The sequence below is a fragment of the Anas acuta genome, chromosome 15 (assembly GCF_963932015.1).
Source record: "Anas acuta chromosome 15, bAnaAcu1.1, whole genome shotgun sequence".
NCBI lineage: Eukaryota > Metazoa > Chordata > Aves > Anseriformes > Anatidae > Anas > Anas acuta.
Genome location: NC_088993.1, coordinates 1,718,951 through 1,741,699, shown reverse-complemented (window position 1 = coordinate 1,741,699; position 22,749 = coordinate 1,718,951). Strand labels below are relative to the sequence as shown.

The following is a 22,749-nucleotide window of genomic DNA, read 5'->3' as shown; positions in this document are numbered from 1 at the left end:
AAATAACAGTGAAGAAACTGCTCTTGGACCAGTCCATATTCTACAGTCCTTTACACCAAAGTAAGAATTTGGAGAAAGGGTAATTTCTAGGTGTTGCACGCTCTCAGAGCATCCACAAGGCAGTAACTGCAGCCAGCACACAAGCTGTAACTTGTTCCCCAGAGTACATGAGTGTTCAAGTTCTTAACCCAGCTATAGGCAAATGAGTGTCTCAGATACAGCTAATGCAGCAAAATACTCTTTCAAAAAATGTGAGAGCAATTACCTCTGAATGAAGATATACTGTGTTTTGAAGTGCTATATGCATCCTTGTATGCTAGTGTGTTTCTCAGGCTTCCTGAGAGGAGCTCTGATTGCACCAAACTCCATAGCCTTTTATGTATTGGGACAGGAAGCCAAAAGTACCTTGCCACCTAGAGAGCCATCCAGATGGAGCTTGGATCCTGGGACTGCACCTCAGCACACCTGAGGCCTGCAGTTTCTAAGTACTGATTTAGTCTGAATAAAAGTCACAGCCAGGGCACATACAGCCAGGGGACTGTGACCCAAACTGATTTTCCAGTGTTCATGTGGATTTCTGGCAAGAGATTGAGCAGAATCATCTGGATGGATTTGGAAAGGTAAACAGACTTCCTCATGAACTGGTCCTTGCTGGTTTTAGGTTATTCAAATGCAGTTAAATTTCTAGGCAATTAGTAGGTATTAAAGGCAGATTATTGCCTATCTGTTTAAATTCCTTTACAGATTTGGCACTTTTTAAAGCTTACGTTTATGCCATGCTAACAAAGAGAGTTTTGATAGGGAAATGGCACATCAGTTCCTGATTAAAATAAATAAAGTGAATGTAAAACACCTCACCAAAAGGGCTTGCATTCTAGTCTGTGGTGTACAGAATCATGGCAGAGCTAACATACTTTGTAAAGCTTCACCTACCCTTTTTCAGAAAGTGCTGAGAATACTGTCACTCTCTTCACTTTAACTGACCCAACAAAGGTGCTGATGGAAGGACTAAATATAGATGACAGTGTAAGTACTGAGGCCAAAAAAAAAAAAAAAAAAAGCTTATTGACAGAAATTTGAGCTACACAACAAAATCAGAATTAATCTTCCCTATTACAAAATGAATGTCACTGTATGATCTTAAAAAGGCAAACAGACTACCTCTTCAAAAAATAATGTCTCTACAGTGAAGAGGATAATGTGGACTAAAGTTCAGTAGTAAACCCAAAATATTTCAAAGGAATTGAACGAAATTAAACTTCAGATTGGCCTAATGTTTTGTGGCTAGGTGGAGCTATAACAGTACTTGATCTTTTAAATCTTAGTAACACAGTGGTTCTCAGATAGGAAATTATGTGGGAATTTTATGTGCTTATTTACACACAAACCAAAAAGCACCTTTAAAAGTTTGTTTATATGTGGACCACAGTAAAAAAATAGAGATTTCTATAATAACACATCAGTTTCTGATAGACAACGTAAAAACATCCTACCCAAACTACAGGTTTGTATCTCTTGACTAACCATTAGGCCACAGGAAGTGATTAAATATAAACTTGATTGTTGCTGCTAGACAGGCAGCAACACAATCAGCTCTGAGAATAAGGGTGTGGCAACACCAGGGAAACCAGCAGACCAGTTTAAAGCAAAGTATATCTCAATTAATATATAAGAAACTTTCACTAAGCAAACGAAATCATGTACTACATGTAAGCCTCCCTTCCCATTTGACCTCTTCTTGAAAGACCTCTCCTCTGGCCCACTTAGTTGCTAGCCATAAAATAACTTTCTCCATTTCTTTTTGTCTCCTGTTTTATTTTTTTCCAAGTGGATGCCCCTGCAGTGTCTATAAGGAATGGCAGTTTCTTGGCTATGCCTCTCAGCAGCCATCCAGCTAGCTCCACCTCGCTAACTCACCAGCACATGTCCTTTTCTGTTCCCGCTATCAATGCACTGGGAAGAAGTTTTGTAATTCCTGGTATGTACAGGACAGCTATGCCTGTGCACTCTTGTACAGGGTGATTTTTTCTATCTTGTAAGTCCAGTTGTTGACCATGAACAATGGTGGGGAGAAACCAAATATGGCAGCCATTTCAATGTAGCACTTAAAACTGCTCCCACTAAGACAATGAAAATATTCAAGGAAAATTTGAAGTGCATTGCCATAATGAAATAGAATGAATCTTCCGTTTAATTGTTGAAATACTGTTTGATTAAAAAAGAGAACAGAGTTATTTAATGTACACTAATCTAAATAATTATCTATTGGTCTTAAGAATATGAAATCACAAATATTTCATTAATAAACTTGTGTTTAATTTCAATTTCTTTCTCATTCAGGTGTTTGTAAAGGGCTGCTAGGTAATTATATTTGAAGTGATATACATACTATTAGTGTATTAGCAGTAGTAGAGCAAAATCTAGTGTGGAATTTTGTTCAAAAAAGCAAGTACTAATCCAAGTGATGGGCTGTATAGTCACCTTGTTTTGATCATGTTGTGTAGCAGAGGGTGTGTAGGGTATACTGGGAAGTGCTCATGACAAAGATTCACAGTCCAGTAGTCTTTGCTGTTAAATCTGTGCTGGAAAGGAATCAAAAACAATTGCATAAGTTGGAAGTCTTGGAGTATCTGAAGCTAGTTGAGGCAGCACAAAGTATCATAAGAAATTGTGTCACACCCACAGAAACTCGGGGCTATGGGTGATTGAGTTGCAAGCACTCCATCAACAAAAAATTCCCTGGTGCAAGTTCAGAGGGAGGACGCTTGCTGGCTGCTTGTACATTTGTGTTGTACAATTCTGTGAGAAAGATAGTGCAAAGAATGGTAAAAATTAATTCAGATATGTAGTGGATACATACATTTTCTACACGTTTTCTCTTCTGGAGGATCTGTGGTCCATACATTACAGACTTTGCCCTGAGTACTGTGCCTTATATTAATAGACTTTGTTTCTTGACAGTCAAGACACAATGGTCACTAAAAGGTGGGTAATCCTTTATATTTCCCATTCATCATCCTTTTAACGGTTTGTTTAATGGATTCTGTGGCTCTCAAGTGATTCTATGAACTCATAAACTCTCAGCTGGTAGTATTTGCCCAGAACATACAAAGAAAGATAAGTAGCTTTGAGAAAACCTTTTCTGTTTTTAGAAACTTTTGGAAACAAGGAGCCTTTAAAAACAGGACAGTAATGATTCTACTGTCAGTTTCAGGATCTTCAGCACCTTTGATTCCAGAGTGTCTACCCTTTGTCATGAAAGACAAACAAGAGAATGTAGACTTTGCAGATCTTGCTCAGCAGAAAAATAATTTTTTAATAGGAAATGGCACATCAAGTATTATAACATATCCAGGTAAGTACAATAATCTATTATCCACATAAGTAGACAGAAAGTACTGGAAAGTCACTGCTGCCAGCAAGGTGCTAAGCTCCCTCATTTTGGTCACTGGTAGCTGCGATACACTCAAAACTATCATTTGTTTCTCGCTAGCACTGACTACCTCCACTGAAACAATGTTTTCCCCGAGTTTTCCAGTTAATGTATGTGGTAAGTGTGAAATTATTTTTTATATGTACAGTACTTTGTATTGGAAGAGGGAACACATTCCTTCTACTCAAAGACAGTTCAAACCCTGCAGGTTTTACTCATGTTGACCTTATTCAGGAGAAGAAAAAATAGATACATTTCTTCCTTTGTATTGATCACAGACAGCTTAGTATAATAGGCAAAAAATGAGGCAGATAAGGGGTTTTAGAGCTACTGGGTCAGTTATATATTAGTAGCCAATTCAGTTTGCTACAAAGACCAGTCTTATCTGGTTAAAACTATTACAAAAGCCCAGTATGTATGAGCACAATCAAAACTGCAAGTTGTGCTGGTACTCACTTGTCCTGGGCATCTTAAATGCTCTGTGCTGGAAGCCAGGCTGCGGTCAGCTCTTATGGAAGCCCTGAAACCAAACTGATGTCTTTGACTAAATGATGCAGACGCCTAATACAGAAAGACTTATAAATAAATGCATATATATCAGAGTCTTGGTCAGGCTGTAACAGTCACACTCGTAGAAGACTTTCCCTTGCACTTCCAACTCTCAGCTTTTAGACCTGGGAGTTTGATTTCAGTGGTTACTCAGTTTCTTATCTGTGTGTATCCTGGTAATTACAGCTACTTGCAGCTTAGTACAAGTGTTTCGTTGCCCTCTGGTGGCTAGCACAGCTCATAAGAGCAAAATTTTAAAGTGGGGATTAATAGGCAAATAACCCTAGATGTGGGGAAATACTCGTAAAAGTTGGATGCTGCTTTGGAGAATCCACAATAATAGTAATTTCTGATTGATTTACAGCAGCACAATGTATGTGACTATGTCACAAACCTCAGAACTCCTAATGCAGGAAAAAAAAAAAAGCACATAAGATCCCAAACCATTACTAACCATTACTTTTTTTTTTTTTCTTTTTTAATGTCGTTAACACCTGATTGGTTTGACCAATGCTGCTTCCTATCTAAATGTCTCATTACAGCTTTTCTTGGTTTTCTATTCTGTTATTTTTATTAAATGAAATAGCTAGTAAAATCAAAATCAGGCATATCCCTTCTTTATTTAATATCTTCAGTGGATATTTCTTCTACCAGGAGAGAACTCTCTTATATCAAATGTATTGTTTTACTGGAAGAAGGACTTATCAGAAGTCTGTGGGTGCTTCCTTGGTAGAAGCCCCTCTGAACTCTAACCATTACCCCTGTTGCTGCTGTGCATAATAGGAATTAATTTACAGATCAAAAGATTAAGCTTTGTACTGTTTATTGCCACATTCTACATCAGGATGAACCAATTATTATGACAATAAATACAGTTGTGCAAATCTAGGGAAATGAACCTGTTTCTTTCACATTTCTCTTGAATGTGTTTACCACAAAACTATTGGTGAGTTTAGGTTTGTTAGTCTCTGTCCTGCCCCTTAAAGCCTTTGCTACCAAACATTTTGACAGAACTGACGCTTTGTCATTAACCATATATTTGTAGAAAATATGCTTTCTGATAAAATTTCCAGTTTTCTTTGTGTATGGCAGACACTGCTCATCTGATTACATGTGAAGGTCTGCAGTAGATTCAAAACAGTTTGAAAAAAAAAAAAAAGAAAAAAAGAAAATTGGACAGTGACAGTACTTTGTCAGGAAGAGTAATAGGTAAACTCTGTTGCCAATAGTCAAGTTTTTACATGTCACTATGTCACTTATCTGTGACTTTCGTACTTAATACCTGCTCATGAAGAATAGAATAACAAAAGGAAGCTCTTACTTTTGATGACATAAAGAAGTCTTATGTGTGAATATGAATTTATGCACACTGACATTTGAAGACAACAGTGGATGTCAGCTTGTTATCATTTGTCTTCTTCACAACATTGTGAAGGTGTCATCTTGTTTAGTGTCATAAGGCCTGCAACAGTTCATGTCAGCTGAAATGTACACTTTGGAGCTTTTTTTACCTTTCCCGTGTTAAAAAATAAACAATTATCTCTCTCTGGACGGTACATGGTTTATATTGTAATGAACTTGAAAATTTGGACTAGTCTTATTGTTATAACTAGTAAAACTGAATCAGTGACCATTTAGGTGTCTTTCTCAACTGTATTGTTATGTTTCTCCAGGCTTAGAAATATTCAAAGAAGTCCAAGTTCCTCTAATTCCTTCTGAAGAACTTTTCAAAAGACCAAGTGAGTTTAGATCCCTCAAACTTGAAACTTCCACATTTTTTGACAAATGTTGCTCTTTTCTTGTCTATAGAAAAAGAAACTTGTTGTAGGAATTGTCATTCACAACAATTTGTGAAGGTGTTCCAAGTTGTTGAGCGCAGTTCCTGTTTTTAAGATCTTTGACTTGTACATTTTTAGACATCTAGTTGTACGTCCTACTTAGAAGGTTAATGTACTCAGCTATTGCATAGATACCTCCAGAGTGATTCAGATCTTAGGTGTAAAGGTGTCTCTGTTTTCTGCACTGCCAATCGAAGTACCTGGAGTTACATGGGATAAATCCAGACCTAAATGCTCAATGGGAGAATGGGAACTGATGTATTTCAACCATATTACAATTATGTAATTACACCACTCTGAAACAATGTTGCAGTTTTTGGACTGGCTTCTTCAGTTTGCATGTTCGTGTTATTTCTCCAGGGTCAGTGGAAGTCTTCTGTAGAGCACTTAAGGATTACTTCGGAGACATATGCAAATATGTGGCCATGGAGCGTGAAGTGACTCTTGATCACTTGTTTATTGATGGTACACTTGTGCAAAACCAAATTGAAACCAAGACTGGAAAGCACAGTGTAAAAGCAATGGAAAAGGAGCTGGTAACTTACAATCTACAATGGAAGGAAAAGGCATCACTTGAAAGAAGCCAAATATTTCAAATCCCAGGAGGTAAAGATTTAGAGACTAAAGTGATTGTGGTGCTGGGAAAAGCAGGAATGGGCAAAAGCATTCTTGTACAGAAGATCTGTCAGGACTGGTCCAATGGAGAGTTTCCTCAGTTTGAATTTCTCTTTTGGTTTGACTGCAAACAAATAAGCTTGCCTGAGAAGTGTTACAGCTTGAAGGATCTGCTTCTTGATTTTTTTGTAAAACCTCAAGAGGGAAGCAACGAAATCTTTGAGTACATATTGCAAAATCCTGCTAAAGTCCTTCTGGTTTTTGATGGTTTTGAAGGGTTGCATGACCATGAGAATTTTCCTCGTTGCTCAGACAGACAGCCTGACAGAGGCTTGTACAATATAAAGGAGCTGCTTTCAGGACTTATCCAAAAAAAAATATTCAGTGGCTGTACTTTATTACTTACAGGAAGACCAAAAGACAAGGTGAACCAGTATGTGTCCAAAGTGGATAAGACTATTGAAATAGTAGGATTCTCTCCTCAGCAGAGAGAATTGTACATAACCAAATACTTTGAAGGATTACCCTACTGTGATAATGCACTGAAATTAATCAAAGAGAGTGAGTACCTGTTCAGTCATTGTTACAGCCCTGTTATATGTAGATTTGTTTGTTTTCTCTGTGAGACAGTACTTGAAATGGGAGACAAAGGCCTTCCTTCAACTCTTACTACACTTTTCCTGAAATTTGTTCAGCAAAAGATAATACCTATGCAAACAGATGTTACAGCTGTGCAAAATCAAAAGTGCCTTGCTACACTAGCCCGTATAGCCTGGTATCTTGGAGAAAAGCACCAAAGTACCATGAAAAGTGATATTATTCCTTCTAAGGAACTTAAAGAATTTGCTCTGAAATACGGATTTTTCCTGCCATTTGCATTCCCCAAACATTCAGATACTGAGGAGGAGGAACTTGGGACCACATTCTCCGATTTTGTCATTCAGAATTTCTTGGGTGCACTTCACCTTGTATTAGCAGAAGACGTGAAGGATAAAAGTCTAACAAAGTACCTGTCTTTTCCATCCAAGAAGAAAAAGCCTTATAACTGGTTAGACTTAGTGCCTCGATTTTTGGCTGGATTGTTGTTCCTCCAGGATGATGCCTACTTCTGCTCCCTTTCTAATAAGGAAATAAAACAATCAACCAAGAAGCAGAAAACACTCCTGAAATATGTTAGAAGGTTGCAGATAAATGACCTCTGTCCAGAGAGGTTACTCGAGCTTTTACACTGCATATATGAAACACAATACAATTATCTGTTGCAGCATGTGACCTTAAGGCTCAAGACAGACCTGTCTTTTCATGGCATTTTTATTACACCACCAGATGTTCATGTACTCTACTCTACTTTAAAAAGGTCAAGAAAAGAGTTTTCCTTGGATTTGCAAAACAGCAACATTGACATGCAGGGGCTAAAAGACTTGGTTGGCCTGAAGAATGTGGCATCATTCAGGTTGGTCATTCTTTGTAAATACAAGTGTCATTCGTAGGGCTGCATGTAGATGACACTTTGCTGCAACAACCACAGTTATATCTGTTGACTTTGTGTTTTATCACTTCACAGGGCCTCCCTTGGTGATACAATCAGGCTATGGAAATACTTAGAACAGACAAAAGACTATGAACTGCTGAAACTGTCAACAGAAAAATTTGTTCTCGATCCCTTTAAGGCAAAGACAATGAAGGATATCAGTGACCTTTCAGACCTTGTAGAAATGCAGGAGATGATCAGTTGGTAGGCTCATTTATGATCATATTTCCTCTGAACTTATTTTTAATGCACTGTTTTGGTTGCTAAAATATTTCTCATGTTCTACTGTGATTTATTTAGCATGCAAGATGCCTCTGGTTGCAGCAGCTATGAAATTCCTGCTATAAAGAACCTGAGAAAAATAGAATTTGCGTAAGTGAAATGCTTCTCTGTTGATTGACATTTGATTACATTTAAGACTGAGTTATGGATATTGACTACAGTGTGTAGTTAGTTTATGGTAAAGAATCAAGTAAACCCCACTTATTTAGATTTTGTTTGTCTCAACTAGATTTATTAATTTATGGGCAAAACTCAAAATATGCCATTTCTGGATCCTGCAGTGGTACGGATCAACATGGTTCTATCAGTTTTCTTTGATTTTACTGAAATTTACCTCCATATTATCAGATGCAGGTCTTATTCCAGTATGCAGAATTTCTTGACTGTGCTATACCTGTGAAATACTTTTTCCCCAGAAATGCTCAGCTGTTCTGTATGAGTCTTCTGGCATTAGTTTTCTGCCCAATCAGAGCTTAGGCCATGAGAGGAAAAGGTCAGAGAACACCTCCCAAATAAAATCTTCAGCACCTTTTCCTGGAAGAAGGAAGACTGACTTGGAAACACTGGCTTGAAAAATGGGGTGTATTAATACCTACTTTTTTCATAAACTGCATGCAGCCCCAAATGTAGATCTTTCTACATTCTACTGCCTAAAAGTATCCTTCCGTACAGTATGGAGTAATTTGGGCAGAAATTGCACCAGAGCAATGGAGAACTCTCACCAGGTCTTCATCTATTTCTTGCTCTTTTCTTCTGACCTAGTCTAGAACTATTGTGCTTGGCCTCACTTCTGATTTTATGCTGTTTTCTCAGTTTCTATCCTACTTTTCTTTTAATTTATAATTTTGGTTAAAATTCCGGTTCTTTTAATTAGGCTGAACATGTTCTGATACCAAGGAAACTCCAAATGAGATTAGTATCTGAAGGACCAATATGATGAACAAATACTTGGAGCTGGAACACTGAAGTTCAGTTTATGCTTTGAGCTGCAGTAGAATGTTAACATTAAGTTAGTCTGAATTGACAATAGTTTGAAAAAATTGTGAATATTTTTTCATCTCTGTTATCAAGATTATAATACTTAAAATGAAAGACCTGAAGGAAAACAAAAACAAACAAACAAAACAAGCAAAAGAACAGAAATAAAGGAATCTAAAACAAACAAGAGGAGTCTTGCACTTGCTATTCTGCATGTGTCACTTCTGTGCGGACCACATCTGTGCAAACAGCTCTGTTCTGTTTGACCTTAGCCTTGCTTGATCCTCATCTGGAGGATTCAGAGCAGAAGTCCTCCCTGCAGACTGTAGGGAATGGATGCTTCTGAGGAATGTCAACTAGCTTGAATCTGAAGCTGTAGAGGAAGGACTTTACAGATTTATACCTTTTGCTGTTTCTGAGCATGAAACAACTGCTGCACATTTATATATTTGTTTATTTTCTTCCAGTCTAGGTCCAGCATATGGCCTTCAGGGATTTCTAAAACTTGTGGAAATTCTGCCGTCATTTCCATCACTTCAGCATTTAGAGTGAGTAATGCTAAAGATTAACCTTGCTAATGCTACTCCTCAGCAGCCCATAATGGTGGAGGAGCTGATGTACCCAAGAAACACTGTATTTCCAACAGGCTATTTGTTTCAATGAACAAACTGAACAACAAAAACATTCAATGAATATAACTGCAGAATATGAACTATGGCCCTTCAGCTCTGTTAAGATGCCCGATAGTGGTCCATTTGACAGCCCTTTGGTCACCTCCTTGTGTGTTACTCAGTGATTAATATCTTGTGAGAAAGATTTCATGCAGTGCCCCGTGGGGTGCCCATGGATTTCTGATTTCTTCATACAAGTTCCATAATGGGCTCCAGCCTCAGACTCCCATGTAGTGAGGTCTCTGAGGGACTCACTCTCATGTCTGCATCAGGAGAGAACAGGTTTCCTACTGAACCAGCAGTAGTGTTGCATTTTGGGGTTAGCTTCACTATGTGTGCCTGTGCTGTGCACCCTCTGGTGTCAACCAGCACCTTCAACTTCTGGTAGCACTTGTATGAGACTGGGCTTTTGTGGATTTGTTCCATGTAAAAGATATAAAGATTAAAAAAAAAGATAAACTCAACTAGTACCTAGTTTTATTCTTCACATGCATCTTCCTTTACCAGCAGCATCTTTAGAAATAATTTGTTAAGAAATCCAGTTACTATTTATTCTCTCGCATGGCAAACCATCTGTCCTGGTTTCAATTGGGACAGGGTTAATTTTCCTCCTAGTAGCTGGTAGGGTGCTATGTTTTGGATTAGGATGAGAAGAGTGTTGATAATGCATTGATGTTTTAATTGTTGCAGAGCAGTGCTTACACCAAGCCAAGGACTTTCCAGCTTCTCGCTCTGTCCTGCCAGCGGGCAGGCTAGGGGTGCAGCAGGAGCTGGGAGGGGACAGACCCAGGACAGCTGACCCAAAGTGACCAAAGGTGGTATTCCATACCATCTGGTGTCATGCTAAACAATTTAGAGGGGTGGCTGGCCAGGGTGGGGGGACTGGCTGCTTGGGGATAGGCTGGACATCAGTCAGCGGATGTTGAGTAATTGCATTGTCCATCACTTGTTTCGTACACATTATTATTATTATTATTATTATTATTATTATTATTATTATTATTATTATTATTATTATTATTATTTTATTGTTATTTTCCTGTCTTAATAAATTTTCTTTTTCTCAACCCACAGGCTTCATTTTCCCATTTCTCTCACCCATCCCAGAGAGGGAGGGGGGAGGGAGCAACTGCAGAGGATTTTCTGAATTTTAAGCTGCTGAATTTTAAGTTTCTGAATTTTAAACTGCTTTACACTAGAAACAATTGTAGCGATAGCCAATACTTTGCCATCATACCAGAGGGAAGAGGGCATTTGGTCACAATGGATCAATCTATTGGCCATTTCTCTCTGTTGTATCTGGCCTTTTTATATTTTGGGAAAACAGTAGTGCTCTGAAATTGGAACAAGCCCAATGTATCAATAGTGTTGTCTATCAGATTGGAAGGGGATTCGGTATCTGAAATTGTGACTACCTAAAACTCTCTCCATCTGGATACCTGAATGAGGAAAAACTTAATTTCTAATGCTTTCTATCGGGAAAGTTGATGTTTAGGCAGGGATTTAGGACATCTGCTGGATTTTGTCAGTTTTGTGTTTCTGTGTGCACAAGAAATCTCATTTCAGCATGGCTGGAACACAGCTATTTCATAAACACTTTAATAATCTTCAGCGTATGGTGGAAGTGAGGCATTAAGTGCTACCATTTGCATATCAAAGGGAATGTGTCAAGCCATTCAACTAGTGAAAAAAAAACTCTTAGGCTATGAATTTGAGAAGCAGAAAGCTGCTTATTAGAGAAAATGGAATTTGTGTGATGGTTCTTGCTGATTGAGGCCACTGCAGAGAAGTAGCTTCTCAAGATACACAGAGTGGTCTCTGAGGTGAACAAACCATGAAAATTTAGTTTAAAAGGGAAGCTAATTCTCTCTTTTTTGTTGTCACCCAGCCTTGATGCTCTAAGTGAAAATGGCATAGGAGATGAAGGAGCAAAGAGTCTATCTGAAGTCTTTCCAACACTGAGATCACTGGAAATATTGAAGTAAGTTTCAAGGTTAACAGTTCTGGAATTCTTTTAAAAGAAATATATCAAACCAAGAGCTTAAGGGACTGTGTGTTAACAACTATGGGCATAACTAACCCATGGGCATGATAATTAGTCTATGGACATATTTAATCTGTACATTCATTAGAGAAATAGTTTAATCCTATGACAATTCCTTATTTCCATTCAAGCATAATAATTTGACTTTTTCCCTAAAACAGCGAGCGCACATTCCATTTAAAAAATAAAAACAAACAAAAAAAAAGAACAAGGTGTATATGATTTATTTAAATGTTTCAGACAGCTGCCTCAAAAGTTATCGCAATGCAGGGAAGAACGATGAAGGCCAGACCAAGGCAGATATATTGATATATCCTTGGGACAGCAAAAATCAAAGGGCAGGAGAAAACAAAAGGAAATGGAGTAATGTGGAAGTAGGGATTCTAGGTGACCTCACCTTGCTGTTTCTGACTTTACTGAGGGACTGGGAGAGGGATGAGTAGCCAACCCCAGTCAGAGCCTCTCACAGTCAGGAGTCTCTACAGGAACAGCAGTGATCTGATTTTTAAAGTGGGAAAAGGTAGTTTGCTGTCACATGTTCCTAGCTTTCATTTTTCTGCTCTAGAAACTATCCAGTTTTGTAGTCACAGGATCACAGAATCACAGAATTTCTAGGTTGGAAGAGACCTCAAGATCATCGAGTCCAACCTCTGACCTAACGCTAACAGTCCCCACTAAACCATATCCCTAAGCTCTACATCTAAACGTCTTTTAAAGACTTCCAGGGATGGTGACTCCACCACTTCCCTGGGCAGCCTGTTCCAATGTCTAACAACCCTTTCGGTAAAGTAGTTCTTCCTAACATCCAACCTAAAACTCCCCAGGCACAACTTTAGCCCATTCCCCGTTGTCCAGTCACCAGGCACGTGGGAGAACAGACCAACCCCCACCTCACTACAGCCTCCTTTAAGGTACCTGTAGAGAGCAATAAGGTCGCCCCTGAGCCTCCTTTTCTCCAGGCTGAACAATCCTAGCTCCCTCAGCCGCTCCTCATAAGACTTGTTCTCCAGACCCCTCACCAGCTTCGTCGCCCTTCTTTGGACTTGCTCGAGCACCTCGATGTCCTTCTTGTAGCGAGGGGCCCAAAACTGAACACAGTACTCAAGGTGCGGCCTCACCAGAGCCGAGTACAGGGGGACTATCACTTCCCTAGCCCCGCTGGCCACACTGCTTCTTATGCAAGCTAGGATGGTGTTGGCTTTCTTGGCCACCTGAGCACAATGCTGGCTCATATTCAGCCGACTGTCCACCATCACTCCCAGGTCCTTCTCTGCCTGGCAGCTCTCCAACCACTCATCTCCCAGCCTGTAGCTCTGCTTGGGGTTATTGCACCCCAGGTGCAGGACTGGCACTTGGCCTTATTGAACTTCATACAGTTGGCCTCAGCCCATCGGTCCAGCCTATCCTGCAGAGCCTTCCTACCCTCGCGCAGATCAACACACACACCTAACTTGGTGTCATCTGCAAACTTACTGAGGGTGCACTCAATGCCCTCGTCCAGATCATTGATGAAGATATTAAAGAGGACCGGCCCCAGCACCGAGCCCTGGGGGACGCCACTAGTGACCGGCCTCCAACTGGATTTGACTCCATTTACCACGACTCTTTGGGCCCAGCTATCCAGCCATTTTTTAACCCAACGAAGCGTGCACCAGTCCAAGCCAAGAGCAGCCAGTTTCTTGAGGAGAATGCTGTGGGAAACGGTGTCAAAAGCCTTGCTGAAGTCAAGGTAGACCACATCCACAGCCTTTCCCTCATCCACCACGTGCGTCACTTTGTCATAGAAGGAAATCAGCAGGATCTGCCTTTCCTAAACCCGTGCTGACTGGGCCTGATCGCCTGCTTGCCCTGCAAGTGCCGCGTGATGACACTCAGGATAATCTGCTCCATGAGCTTCCTTGGCACTGAGGTCAAACTGACAGGCCTGTAGTTCCCCGGGTCTGCCCTCCGGCCCTTCTTGTAGATGGGCGTCACGTTTGCTAGCTGCCAGTCAACTGGGACCTCCCCCGATAGCCAGGACTGTTGATAAATGATGGTAAGCAGCTTGGCCAGCTCCTCTGCCAGTTCTCTCAGTACCCTTGGGTGGATCCCATCTGGCCCCATCGACTTGCGCACATCCACGTGCCGTAGCAGGTCACCAAACAGTTCTTCGTGGATAGTGAGGGCCACATCCTGCTCCCCATCCCCTTCCACCAGCTCAGGGTACTGGGTATCCAGAGAACAACCGGTATTGCCACTAAAGACTGAAGCGAAGAAGGCATTAAGCACCTCCACCTTTTCCTCATCTCTTGTAACTAAGTTTCCCCCCGCATCCAGTAAAGGATGGAGATTCTCCTTAGTCCTCCGTTTTGTGTTGATGTATTTATAAAAAGATTTTTGGTTGTCTTTAATGGCAGTAGCCAGATTGAGCTCCAGATGAGCTTTGGCCTTTCTAATTTTGTCCCTGCACAGCCTCGTTACCTTCTTATAGTTCTTCAAAGTCAGTAGACTTCTGAGTGTAAATGTGTGCAGTGTCTTATTTACCACACAGAACTAGATACTGGGGTCCATTTAAAGTAATATTTTTCTGGGTATTTGTTTTTCTTTCTTTTTTCCTGCTTTTCTTTTTGACTGAGAAGTACCAGTTACTGCTCTCAATTTTTTGCAGAAATGTGCCAAATTTAATCTTTTTTGTAAGAAAAGACTCTTGAAACTGTATTATCTTAAATCCTGAGGAAAGGTCTTGGGTTAATGGTAACTCTAGGCCTTATCACACTGTATTGTAGCATCACCTTTGTTGTTCGGGACAACATCTAAAATCAATTTGCTCCATATATTAATCAATTAGAATAAATGTGCTCAGCTAACAAAGCCATCTCATCTACTGTAGCTTATCACAGAATAAGATAACAGATGTGGGTGCAGAGAAACTAGCTACAACTCTTCCTGCCTTATCTTCATTAACAACACTAAGGTAAGTGGTTGTGTCCTGTTCAGTTGTTTTACATAACACACCTTACTGTCTCTGTCAGAAATCACTGGAAACAGAATCCATGTGCACACAACTTGCAATAGCCAAGTTTTGACTACAAAGCCTGAAAGGAGAAGATAAACATATGACCCAGTGTAGTCATACAGAAGCATATCTCAGGAATATAACAATGAACATACTGATTTTAAAATCTAATTCAAAATACCTAGTGCTTAATAATGCCCTTTACAAATTCACACACAAGAACATGATCCATTGCAAGCTTACATGTATGCAGAGCTTGCTAAGCCATCAGTGAGGTAGCGCATACTTGCTGGTAAGGGACAAATGGCCCATTTCGCTTCATTTATGTCTCTGGCATAGGCCTGAATGAAGTGTCTCAGGTGGAATACAAAAAACTGTGGTGTGCACTTCTTGGATAATTTGCTCACATTGAAAACTTTTGAATGCAGTGCACCAAAGATTTGAGCCTCATTTTCTTGCAGATTATTAATTTTCTCTGATGTAGTCAGGAATGTTCTTAGTATTCATTAAGAATCCTAGACCTATTTTTGCTGTAGCTGTGTAAGCTGAAAAAAGCTATTTGCCTTGCTTGATATAGAAACCATGAAACTGTTTAGAAACATGAAATGATTAGCTGCAATTAGATAAGGAAAATTGGAAGTTAAGATGTTCCAATGATATCCAGAATTTCGTGATCTAATGTATAATCTGTTTACATTGTTCATTATTTGATTGTAACTATACTGGTTTTGTTGTCTGCAGCTTGTACAATAATAACATTTGTGATTTTGGAGCAGAAAATCTTGCAAAAGTTCTTCATGCGATGGCATCTTTAAGAGTGCTAGAGTGAGTATGAAATCTTTTGAAATGGATCAGGAGAGCTTATTTGCTTGGATACTGAACATTCAGATCTTCCACGCTGAGGGTAGAGGAGACAAAATTTGCAGGGAAAAAAAATCTGCGTGGTTATGTTGGGCTTTGAAGCTGACATTCGTTGAGACAGAAAAGTTGTGGAAAGATTGAGGTGACCCCTGATCCATATCTGCCTGAAAACTTAGATTGCAATGGCAGAAAATTCTTGAGAAGGTTGATCTGTTTTTAGTAAATGCTGAAGGCTTGTCTTGTTGTTGCCTCTCCATACAGGAAAGCTATGCATTATTCCCAGTCTTGTGCGAAGGGCAAAGGCACTTAGGTGGAGTCTAGATAGTCAGTGGTTGGAAGGGTTTAAGGAACAATTCACCGTAGATTCTTTGGAACCATTATAGGCTATGGCAAAGGACATGACTTCATAGTTTTCTAGGTACTTGGTAACATAGCCAGCCACTGATGAAGGACATGTGTGGCAGGAGTCTGGAAATCTACACACTTCTACCACCATTGGGTGTAGCTTTGCCCCTCAGCTGGGTCTGGAACTCAAAGTTGGATGTATTTCATTCCTTGCTCATTCTCTAGCCAATCTCATGGACAGACACTCTGTCAGGAAGCCAGTTAGTGGCTGGGCTGTTGCTCATGTCACCTGGAGCCCCAAGGGCAGCAGCTCAAGGAGGCAGTTACAAACTGGCCAATGTTTTCTTAAAATACCTGGAAGATGCAGAACAGGGAAAGAGTTTCATAGATGCAAAACTTGCTAACTGAGGAGGAACATCCCTGTCCATCTTTAATGCCTACTGATGAGTATATATAACTTGTTGGCTCAGCGGGAAAAAGGGGAAACTTTAGCTCCATGACATCCGAGTGCTGTAGGATGAATCAATCTGGAGGTGAGAAAAAAAATCAGATAAGCAGTCACTGGATGGAGAGGAAAATTTGGTTTTAGTTGGGAGAATATGGTCATGGGGAGATGGAGAAAGACCTTAGGTACATAGAATAAGGAAACAGATGGAGTAACCTAACTTTATGGAGTCCCAGTTTGTCCTTTTGATTTTTTTTAATTTATTTTTTAATCATGGATCTATTTTCTTTTTACTTTTTCTTTCCCCTCTATACACAGATAATCCCCTATATTATTTCTGCTTTTGAAAGAAATGTTTGCACTGGTATTTGATCTGATCTGAATTAACAAGGTTTTTTTACTCCCCTCAGTGTTCAGTATAACAAAATAACTGGTGTTGGAGCCCAACAGCTGACTGACAGCCTACGAAAATGCCCCCATATAAAAAACTTGTTGTAAGTTTCTTTATACATACACATCTAAGATATATCAAATAGATCTGCAAATTGAATTCGAACTCATGCTAAAGCTGTCTTCTGTATTTGACAGATTTATATGAGGCACAAAAAAGTAATCACCAAAATATGAAAGCAGTCACACAAATGTTAAAAATGTCATCTCTGGTTTCAGCAGTATTAATTTTCCATTGCTCCAGGCAAGCAAGCTTGTATTGCTTTAAGCACAGTTTACACTGAGCCTTCCATCACGTCTTCTTCCAACTGTAATGATCTCTGTGCAGCAGGACTTGTATTTGAGGGATAAACAATTAACAGCCATCATTACAGGTTAAATAGACTGAAGCTGCCAGTACATATTGAGGGGAAGGGAGTTTGAAGGGAAAGTAAAGAATAGTTAGGGAGGCAGGACTGTAGTGTGTCCTGCAACCAGAGTCAGCTAGAGTATGGGGGAGTGGACTGCTTTCTTTTAAATTAAAATGAATTTTCATTTGTTCCATTGCTTAAATACTTCTGTAGAATAGAATGATGTTCAAAATGGAAAGGCAACTTAAAAGCAAAAACAAAACAACAACAACAAAAAATCACTGCCACCAAAAAACACAAAAACAAAACACCCCAAACATGTGAAATAAATTATATGTCTTAAAACCTTTCCTTTCTTAACATGCACTTACAGGATATGGAATCCTACAATTCCTTATGGAGTTCTTGAACACCTTCAGCAGCTGGACTCGAGGATCAGTGTGTAGGTTCAGTTGTATCCTGTAAAGGTAACATAAATTCTGGCTCCTTGAGATAACAAGATTTGTTTTTGTGGCAGCTGTTGATTCTGATAGGTCTCACTGGCACCAGGCACAGGAACAGCATAAATGCCTACATGGTTACATAAAGAGATGCTGCCCGTGACTGGCATAGATCAATATTGCAACAAATTTCCTTTCGGCCACTCACCTCAATCTCCCATTTCCCCAACACCAGTGCTAGCAGACTGCAAGGGCTGAGTGGGCAAGAATTAATGAACCTTATCAGCTACTCCTGGTTCAGCCCAGTTCAGTGACTAGCAGCTGGCCTGCTAATCTGCTCTTTTCTGTTGGTCAAAACTAAATAACTGTTATTCTCATGTTTAATAGATGAGTTCTGTACTCCTCAGAGATTGTTTTGTACTGATTTTTAGTCAGTCATTTCACTTTTCCTGTGTTTAATCCTCCACACCTGTTTTGCCTCCCTATGAAGCTGTGTCTAGACTGTACCCAGAGCAAATCGTTGGTCCCTGCATTCCTTGTTGTCAGTCCTTTTTGTGCAGTCTGCCCACAGGCAGCCACTTTCACTTCACTGATTCTGCCTGCGCAGTCTTAAGGATCCTTGAAATAGTTACATCTGTAGAAAACACTTTGCTGATGGTCACAAGGATTTTACTGCCTTGACGCTACTGAGCTGACGGAGCTGCAGAGGCAGTTACAGGAAATTAAGTACAGGATTTCTCCTCCCAGCTTTCTGCCATGTGCTTCCTCTTGCTGCTGAAAAAAAAGGAATTTCAGGATGCATCAGTGAAACAATCTATGTAAGGAATAAGAAGTTAAGTCAGACACCAGAGGCCTTCTGGCTTTCTTTCAGATAGGCAAAAACAGATTGCAGAATGATTTCCAGGCTGCTTGAGCTGTGGTTTTGAATGGCCCTGGGAGAGGCTGCAGTTGCCAATGGCTCCTGAAGCTATGCAGGGAGCCAAAGTTTTGCATGACTCTTGCTCTCAGTGCACTGATCACCATATGTAGGTTTAGCTGTTTTTATAGCTCTGATCAGGCTACAGGTTTTGGAAGAGTTGGTACCATACCAGCATCACAGACTTGCTTTATATGGTGGCAGGAAAAATCTGTAGTGATTCTTAATAGCTGACAGCACAATGAAGTACTAACTCTTTGTCATGTTGAATAATCATACCTACTTAGGTGAGAAGACATTAGGGTTAACAACAATGCTGGGAAGCCTCGTAAATGCAAAGTTTTCTCTAATCCTTCACACCTTCCTCTGCAACTATTCTCTCATATCTCCTATGCATTTCTGTGGCACAGGTTGCCGCAATAGTGTAGCATCTGAGCAGGTGAGGAAACCTTTGTCTTCATTAGCACTAAGGACTGGTAGCAGCAGGGAGTCTGGATCCAGTCTTCCAGCTGGAAACATCCATCATCTACCAGCCACTGCCATGTTTTTTCAGAGCACATAATTTATATGTGGGTTTGGTGATTTTAATGGTGATTAAGCAGATCTGATATTCTGTTCTTATTGTTTCACAGGTAACAAAAAGGAGAAGGGAAGGTCTCGTCTATGTTTTCCCATCTTCTTGCTGCTTTATGAATCAGGAATTAAATGCTGATTTTCATAATAGTGGCAAAATGAAAAATGTCCCATTTAAGCTTCTGGGTGATGCTTGAAGTGAGTGAATGATGGAGTTCAAGTTTTTAAAAGGTCATTTTATATGCTTTTTAAAAACTTGGTTGTGCTTCCATTGAAGTGATGAACAGTTAAGTAACATCAAGTTTCACAGAAGAAAAGGACATCTGGATATTGCTCACCATTAAAGGTGAACAGGAGTCACCAGCTTATTGGTAGTATAAAATTCCATCATCGCTTCATTGAAGTATATGCTGCAAGCTGCTGTACATGCAACATCTGAAGTAACAACAGACCAAATCTAATTGTTTCATGGTGCCAATGATAACTGCAATTAAGTTCTTTTTGATTTCAGGCTACTAAAGCTCAATGTTACAGTTTTCACCTGCAAATCTGGATTAAATTGAACTATTAGGGTCTGAAGCATAAGTAGGAATGACCAGTCTGAAATTGTAATATTATCGTTGCAAATCTAGAAGTGGCTCATTTCTTGATGCTAATTGTGATGCTGTCTTAAGAAAGGTATTTTTAATCAAATAACTGTCTTGTTACAGATTTCTTCAAAAAGATTAAGAAAAAAAAAAAAAAGAAAAATGAATTTAAACTAGAAAAATATCAGGGATTTTTTGATGATGTAGCAGAAAGACAAACATACATAAATAACTTCAGCTCTGCACAAAAATCCTCAGGTTTTTACTCTGTCACAAATGAGAACTTTAAAAGCTTTTTTAAATTTTAAGGAGTAAAAGAATTTCACTTTGTGTGAGATATTAAGAGAAGAGAAGAGATTCTATGTTGTATAGTATGTCAACTAAAGTATATATGCATGAAACTGAGGAACTGAAAACACAAGTTAAACTTCTGAAATGAACTTTTCTCACTCATATACATGAACTGAGATTTAGTCTCTCACCTACAGGTGGCAAGTAAATGTACATACATCTGCTTGAAAGAGATATCACTACTTTGTGTTGTTGTTGTGGCCTGCTTTTACAGAATTTGAAGAATCTGAAGAATTAGGCAATAATAGGAAGTGGCATATTTCAAAGTGCTAACGTATCCATTCTGCAGGCATCAGTGTTATGTTGGCTGTACACCAGCCCTGCTGACTGCAATAGCAAAACAATTGTTTCCTCTTTTTTTTTTTTTTTTTCCTTCCTTCTTTTTTTGTACTTCAGCTCTGTGAGCATGAAAAGAATTTATAATCGTGCAGAGGCATTTGTCAGGACTTTCACTCTGTTCCATGTCCAAATGCTGTCTGGAGACAGGAAATCAGCTGGAAAGTAAAAGCTAGAAGTATTCAATATGCTACAGATAAGGAAGGGAGGCTTCTGTACTTCATTTTGCTACCTCACCATTAGCTCAACTACATCCTTGAAGTTTCTTTTGCTAGAAAGCACTGACAATGCTGACCAAGGACCTTTGCAAATGAAAATCTCTCAACTCCAGATGTTATGATGTGGTTCAAAAAAAAACAAACAACAATTTAAACAGTTCAAAATTACAAATGATTTCTGCTGATCTGAATAGCCAGGAACCAGACCTAGTACGTGGAAGCAATAGTACAAGAGAGTAAGGTGAAAAACACTACGGAGAATGTGATTGTAACTAGGAAATGGCATTCTTCTTCACTACTTGCTTGGGTCTTCAAATTCTAGCCAGAGCTGTGGAAAAATCTCATTCATATTCCCCCTCTTTACAGCTGCTTGAATGGGAAGTAGTTTGAACTAAATTCAGTGTGACATTCCCATCAGCTTATGATGCTCCAGCCATGCAGAGCTATGGTGAGCCCTTGTCTCAGCTTCCTCTAGCAAACCTTTGAATGACAAATGCACCTGTAGGGATATACTCTGCATCTAGGCTTCACTGTGACTGAATCTAAGAATACGCTAACCTTACATAGGCAACTGTCTAGACTGCTAAAATGGTGTTGGGTATTCTACTGTTCTCTTAGTGGGAGATGCGTGCTTATAGTGTACATATTGTAAATTCTGATGCAGTGTTTTGGTTGTGTTATTTTTTTTTTTATACATGATTTTAAAAAAAGTATTAATAAAAGTATTTCTTTTTACAGTAGCGTGCAGTAGTTATTGAAAATTATTTTGATTTTTTTCTCTGAAGCACTGGGAAAACACTGCTGGCTTCTGAACATAGTAACACGTGAAGAGCTCCTGCATTCCCTGTTAAAGGCAGGGAATATGCACGGGAGTTAGCTTGGTCCTGCTGGCACCTACCAGTTCAGTGGTCTGAAATGGAGAAATAATGCTTTCCTAACAGGCAGTGGGATCTTGCATGACCAACTGGCAGGCTGTTCGTCCAAACTAGAAGACATAAAACTTCTGACTGAAGCTGCCTACTAATAACAGCAAAAAAAGTTGTTTTAATTATTTCAGGCTTTTTGTAGTTACAAGTTTTTAAATTAATCAAGGTTCAAAGTCTGGGTGGATACTATTGTGGCACAAAACTCATGGAAAATGCTTTTATCAATTGAGTGCCTTGTGTGTAGAAGACTGAATTCACTGGCTACCCTAAAAAAGCTACTCTGATCAAATCAGTGTTCTAAAATCTCCTTTTACAGAATCACAGAATCACAGAATTTCTAGGTTGGAAGAGACCTCAAGATCATCGAGTCCAACCTCTGACCTAACACTAACAGTCCCCACTAAACCATATCCCCCCCTTAGGATGAGAAGAATGCTTATCTTGTCTCTTTATGCCCATATTCTTTTTGTTATCTGTGAAGCCTTACTAAAATATAAGCCTTATGTTACGACGGTAGTCAGATCTACTTTCAATTGAAGTATTTTTTCCCTATCGCTAAAATGTCTAAAGAAATCAGAAGTCTTCATCTTTGATTCAGAACTTCTGAAGTGACTTACTTGGTGGAATTTGTGTTCCTTGATCTGTGCATCATGTGGTGTAAACCCACTGCAGGGAATGATTACCGAGCAGTAGATACCACAGTAAGCATAATGAAAAACTCAACCATGTTCTTGAAATGACACACATGTGACCTGAAATACTTGGTGTAAGATGTCTCTGAACAGTATGAAGTCCTAATTATATAGACGCCAGGCATGCTGCCTTCAGTAGCAAAATGCAGTATTCCTTGTGTTAGAACCACATGGCTATGTGAACACAAATTTTACAAGTCTTTAAACTTGACTATTCATTATATAGGTGCTTACGTGGCAATTTAGATCCCTAAACGTGTTCTTATGTGTCAGAATATTGTGTCCTAAGTGACTTCACCCATGAATTGCAAGCCAGGGAATGC

The 22,749-nt window shown here is 39.4% G+C and overlaps 1 protein-coding gene and 1 long non-coding RNA gene across 11 annotated transcripts in view; one reads left to right on the top strand and one right to left on the bottom strand.

Annotated features, from left to right (window-relative positions):
- The window catches only part of CIITA (class II major histocompatibility complex transactivator), a 36,646-nt gene extending 15,098 nt beyond the window's left edge, over nucleotides 1-21,548 (top strand). For 4 of the 10 annotated variants that reach the window (XM_068699508.1, XM_068699516.1, XM_068699515.1 and 1 more), the window contains exons 7-20: nucleotides 1,829-1,978; nucleotides 3,209-3,355; nucleotides 3,494-3,550; nucleotides 5,656-5,721; nucleotides 6,181-7,888; nucleotides 8,000-8,170; nucleotides 8,267-8,338; nucleotides 9,694-9,774; nucleotides 11,786-11,878; nucleotides 14,811-14,894; nucleotides 15,678-15,761; nucleotides 16,998-17,081; nucleotides 17,761-17,854; nucleotides 19,376-21,548. In XM_068699508.1, the coding sequence (XP_068555609.1) occupies nucleotides 1,829-1,978; nucleotides 3,209-3,355; nucleotides 3,494-3,550; nucleotides 5,656-5,721; nucleotides 6,181-7,888; nucleotides 8,000-8,170; nucleotides 8,267-8,338; nucleotides 9,694-9,774; nucleotides 11,786-11,878; nucleotides 14,811-14,894; nucleotides 15,678-15,761; nucleotides 16,998-17,081; nucleotides 17,761-17,833 (2,870 nt within the window). In that variant the 3' untranslated portion in view covers nucleotides 17,834-17,854; nucleotides 19,376-21,548. The remainder of the gene's footprint in view (nucleotides 1-1,828; nucleotides 1,979-3,208; nucleotides 3,356-3,493; nucleotides 3,551-5,655; nucleotides 5,722-6,180; nucleotides 7,889-7,999; nucleotides 8,171-8,266; nucleotides 8,339-9,693; nucleotides 9,775-11,785; nucleotides 11,879-14,810; nucleotides 14,895-15,677; nucleotides 15,762-16,997; nucleotides 17,082-17,760; nucleotides 17,855-19,375) is intronic. The other 6 variants (XM_068699510.1, XM_068699509.1, XM_068699514.1 and 3 more) reach the window with 6 other exon arrangements.
- Nucleotides 15,545-18,824, bottom strand: LOC137864909 (uncharacterized). The gene is made up of 3 exons (XR_011101685.1): nucleotides 18,036-18,824; nucleotides 17,759-17,846; nucleotides 15,545-16,669 (listed from the first exon to the last, which is right to left on the bottom strand). It is a non-coding gene; the product is annotated as an uncharacterized lncRNA (long non-coding RNA).
- Nucleotides 21,549-22,749: the final 1,201 nt, after the last annotated feature.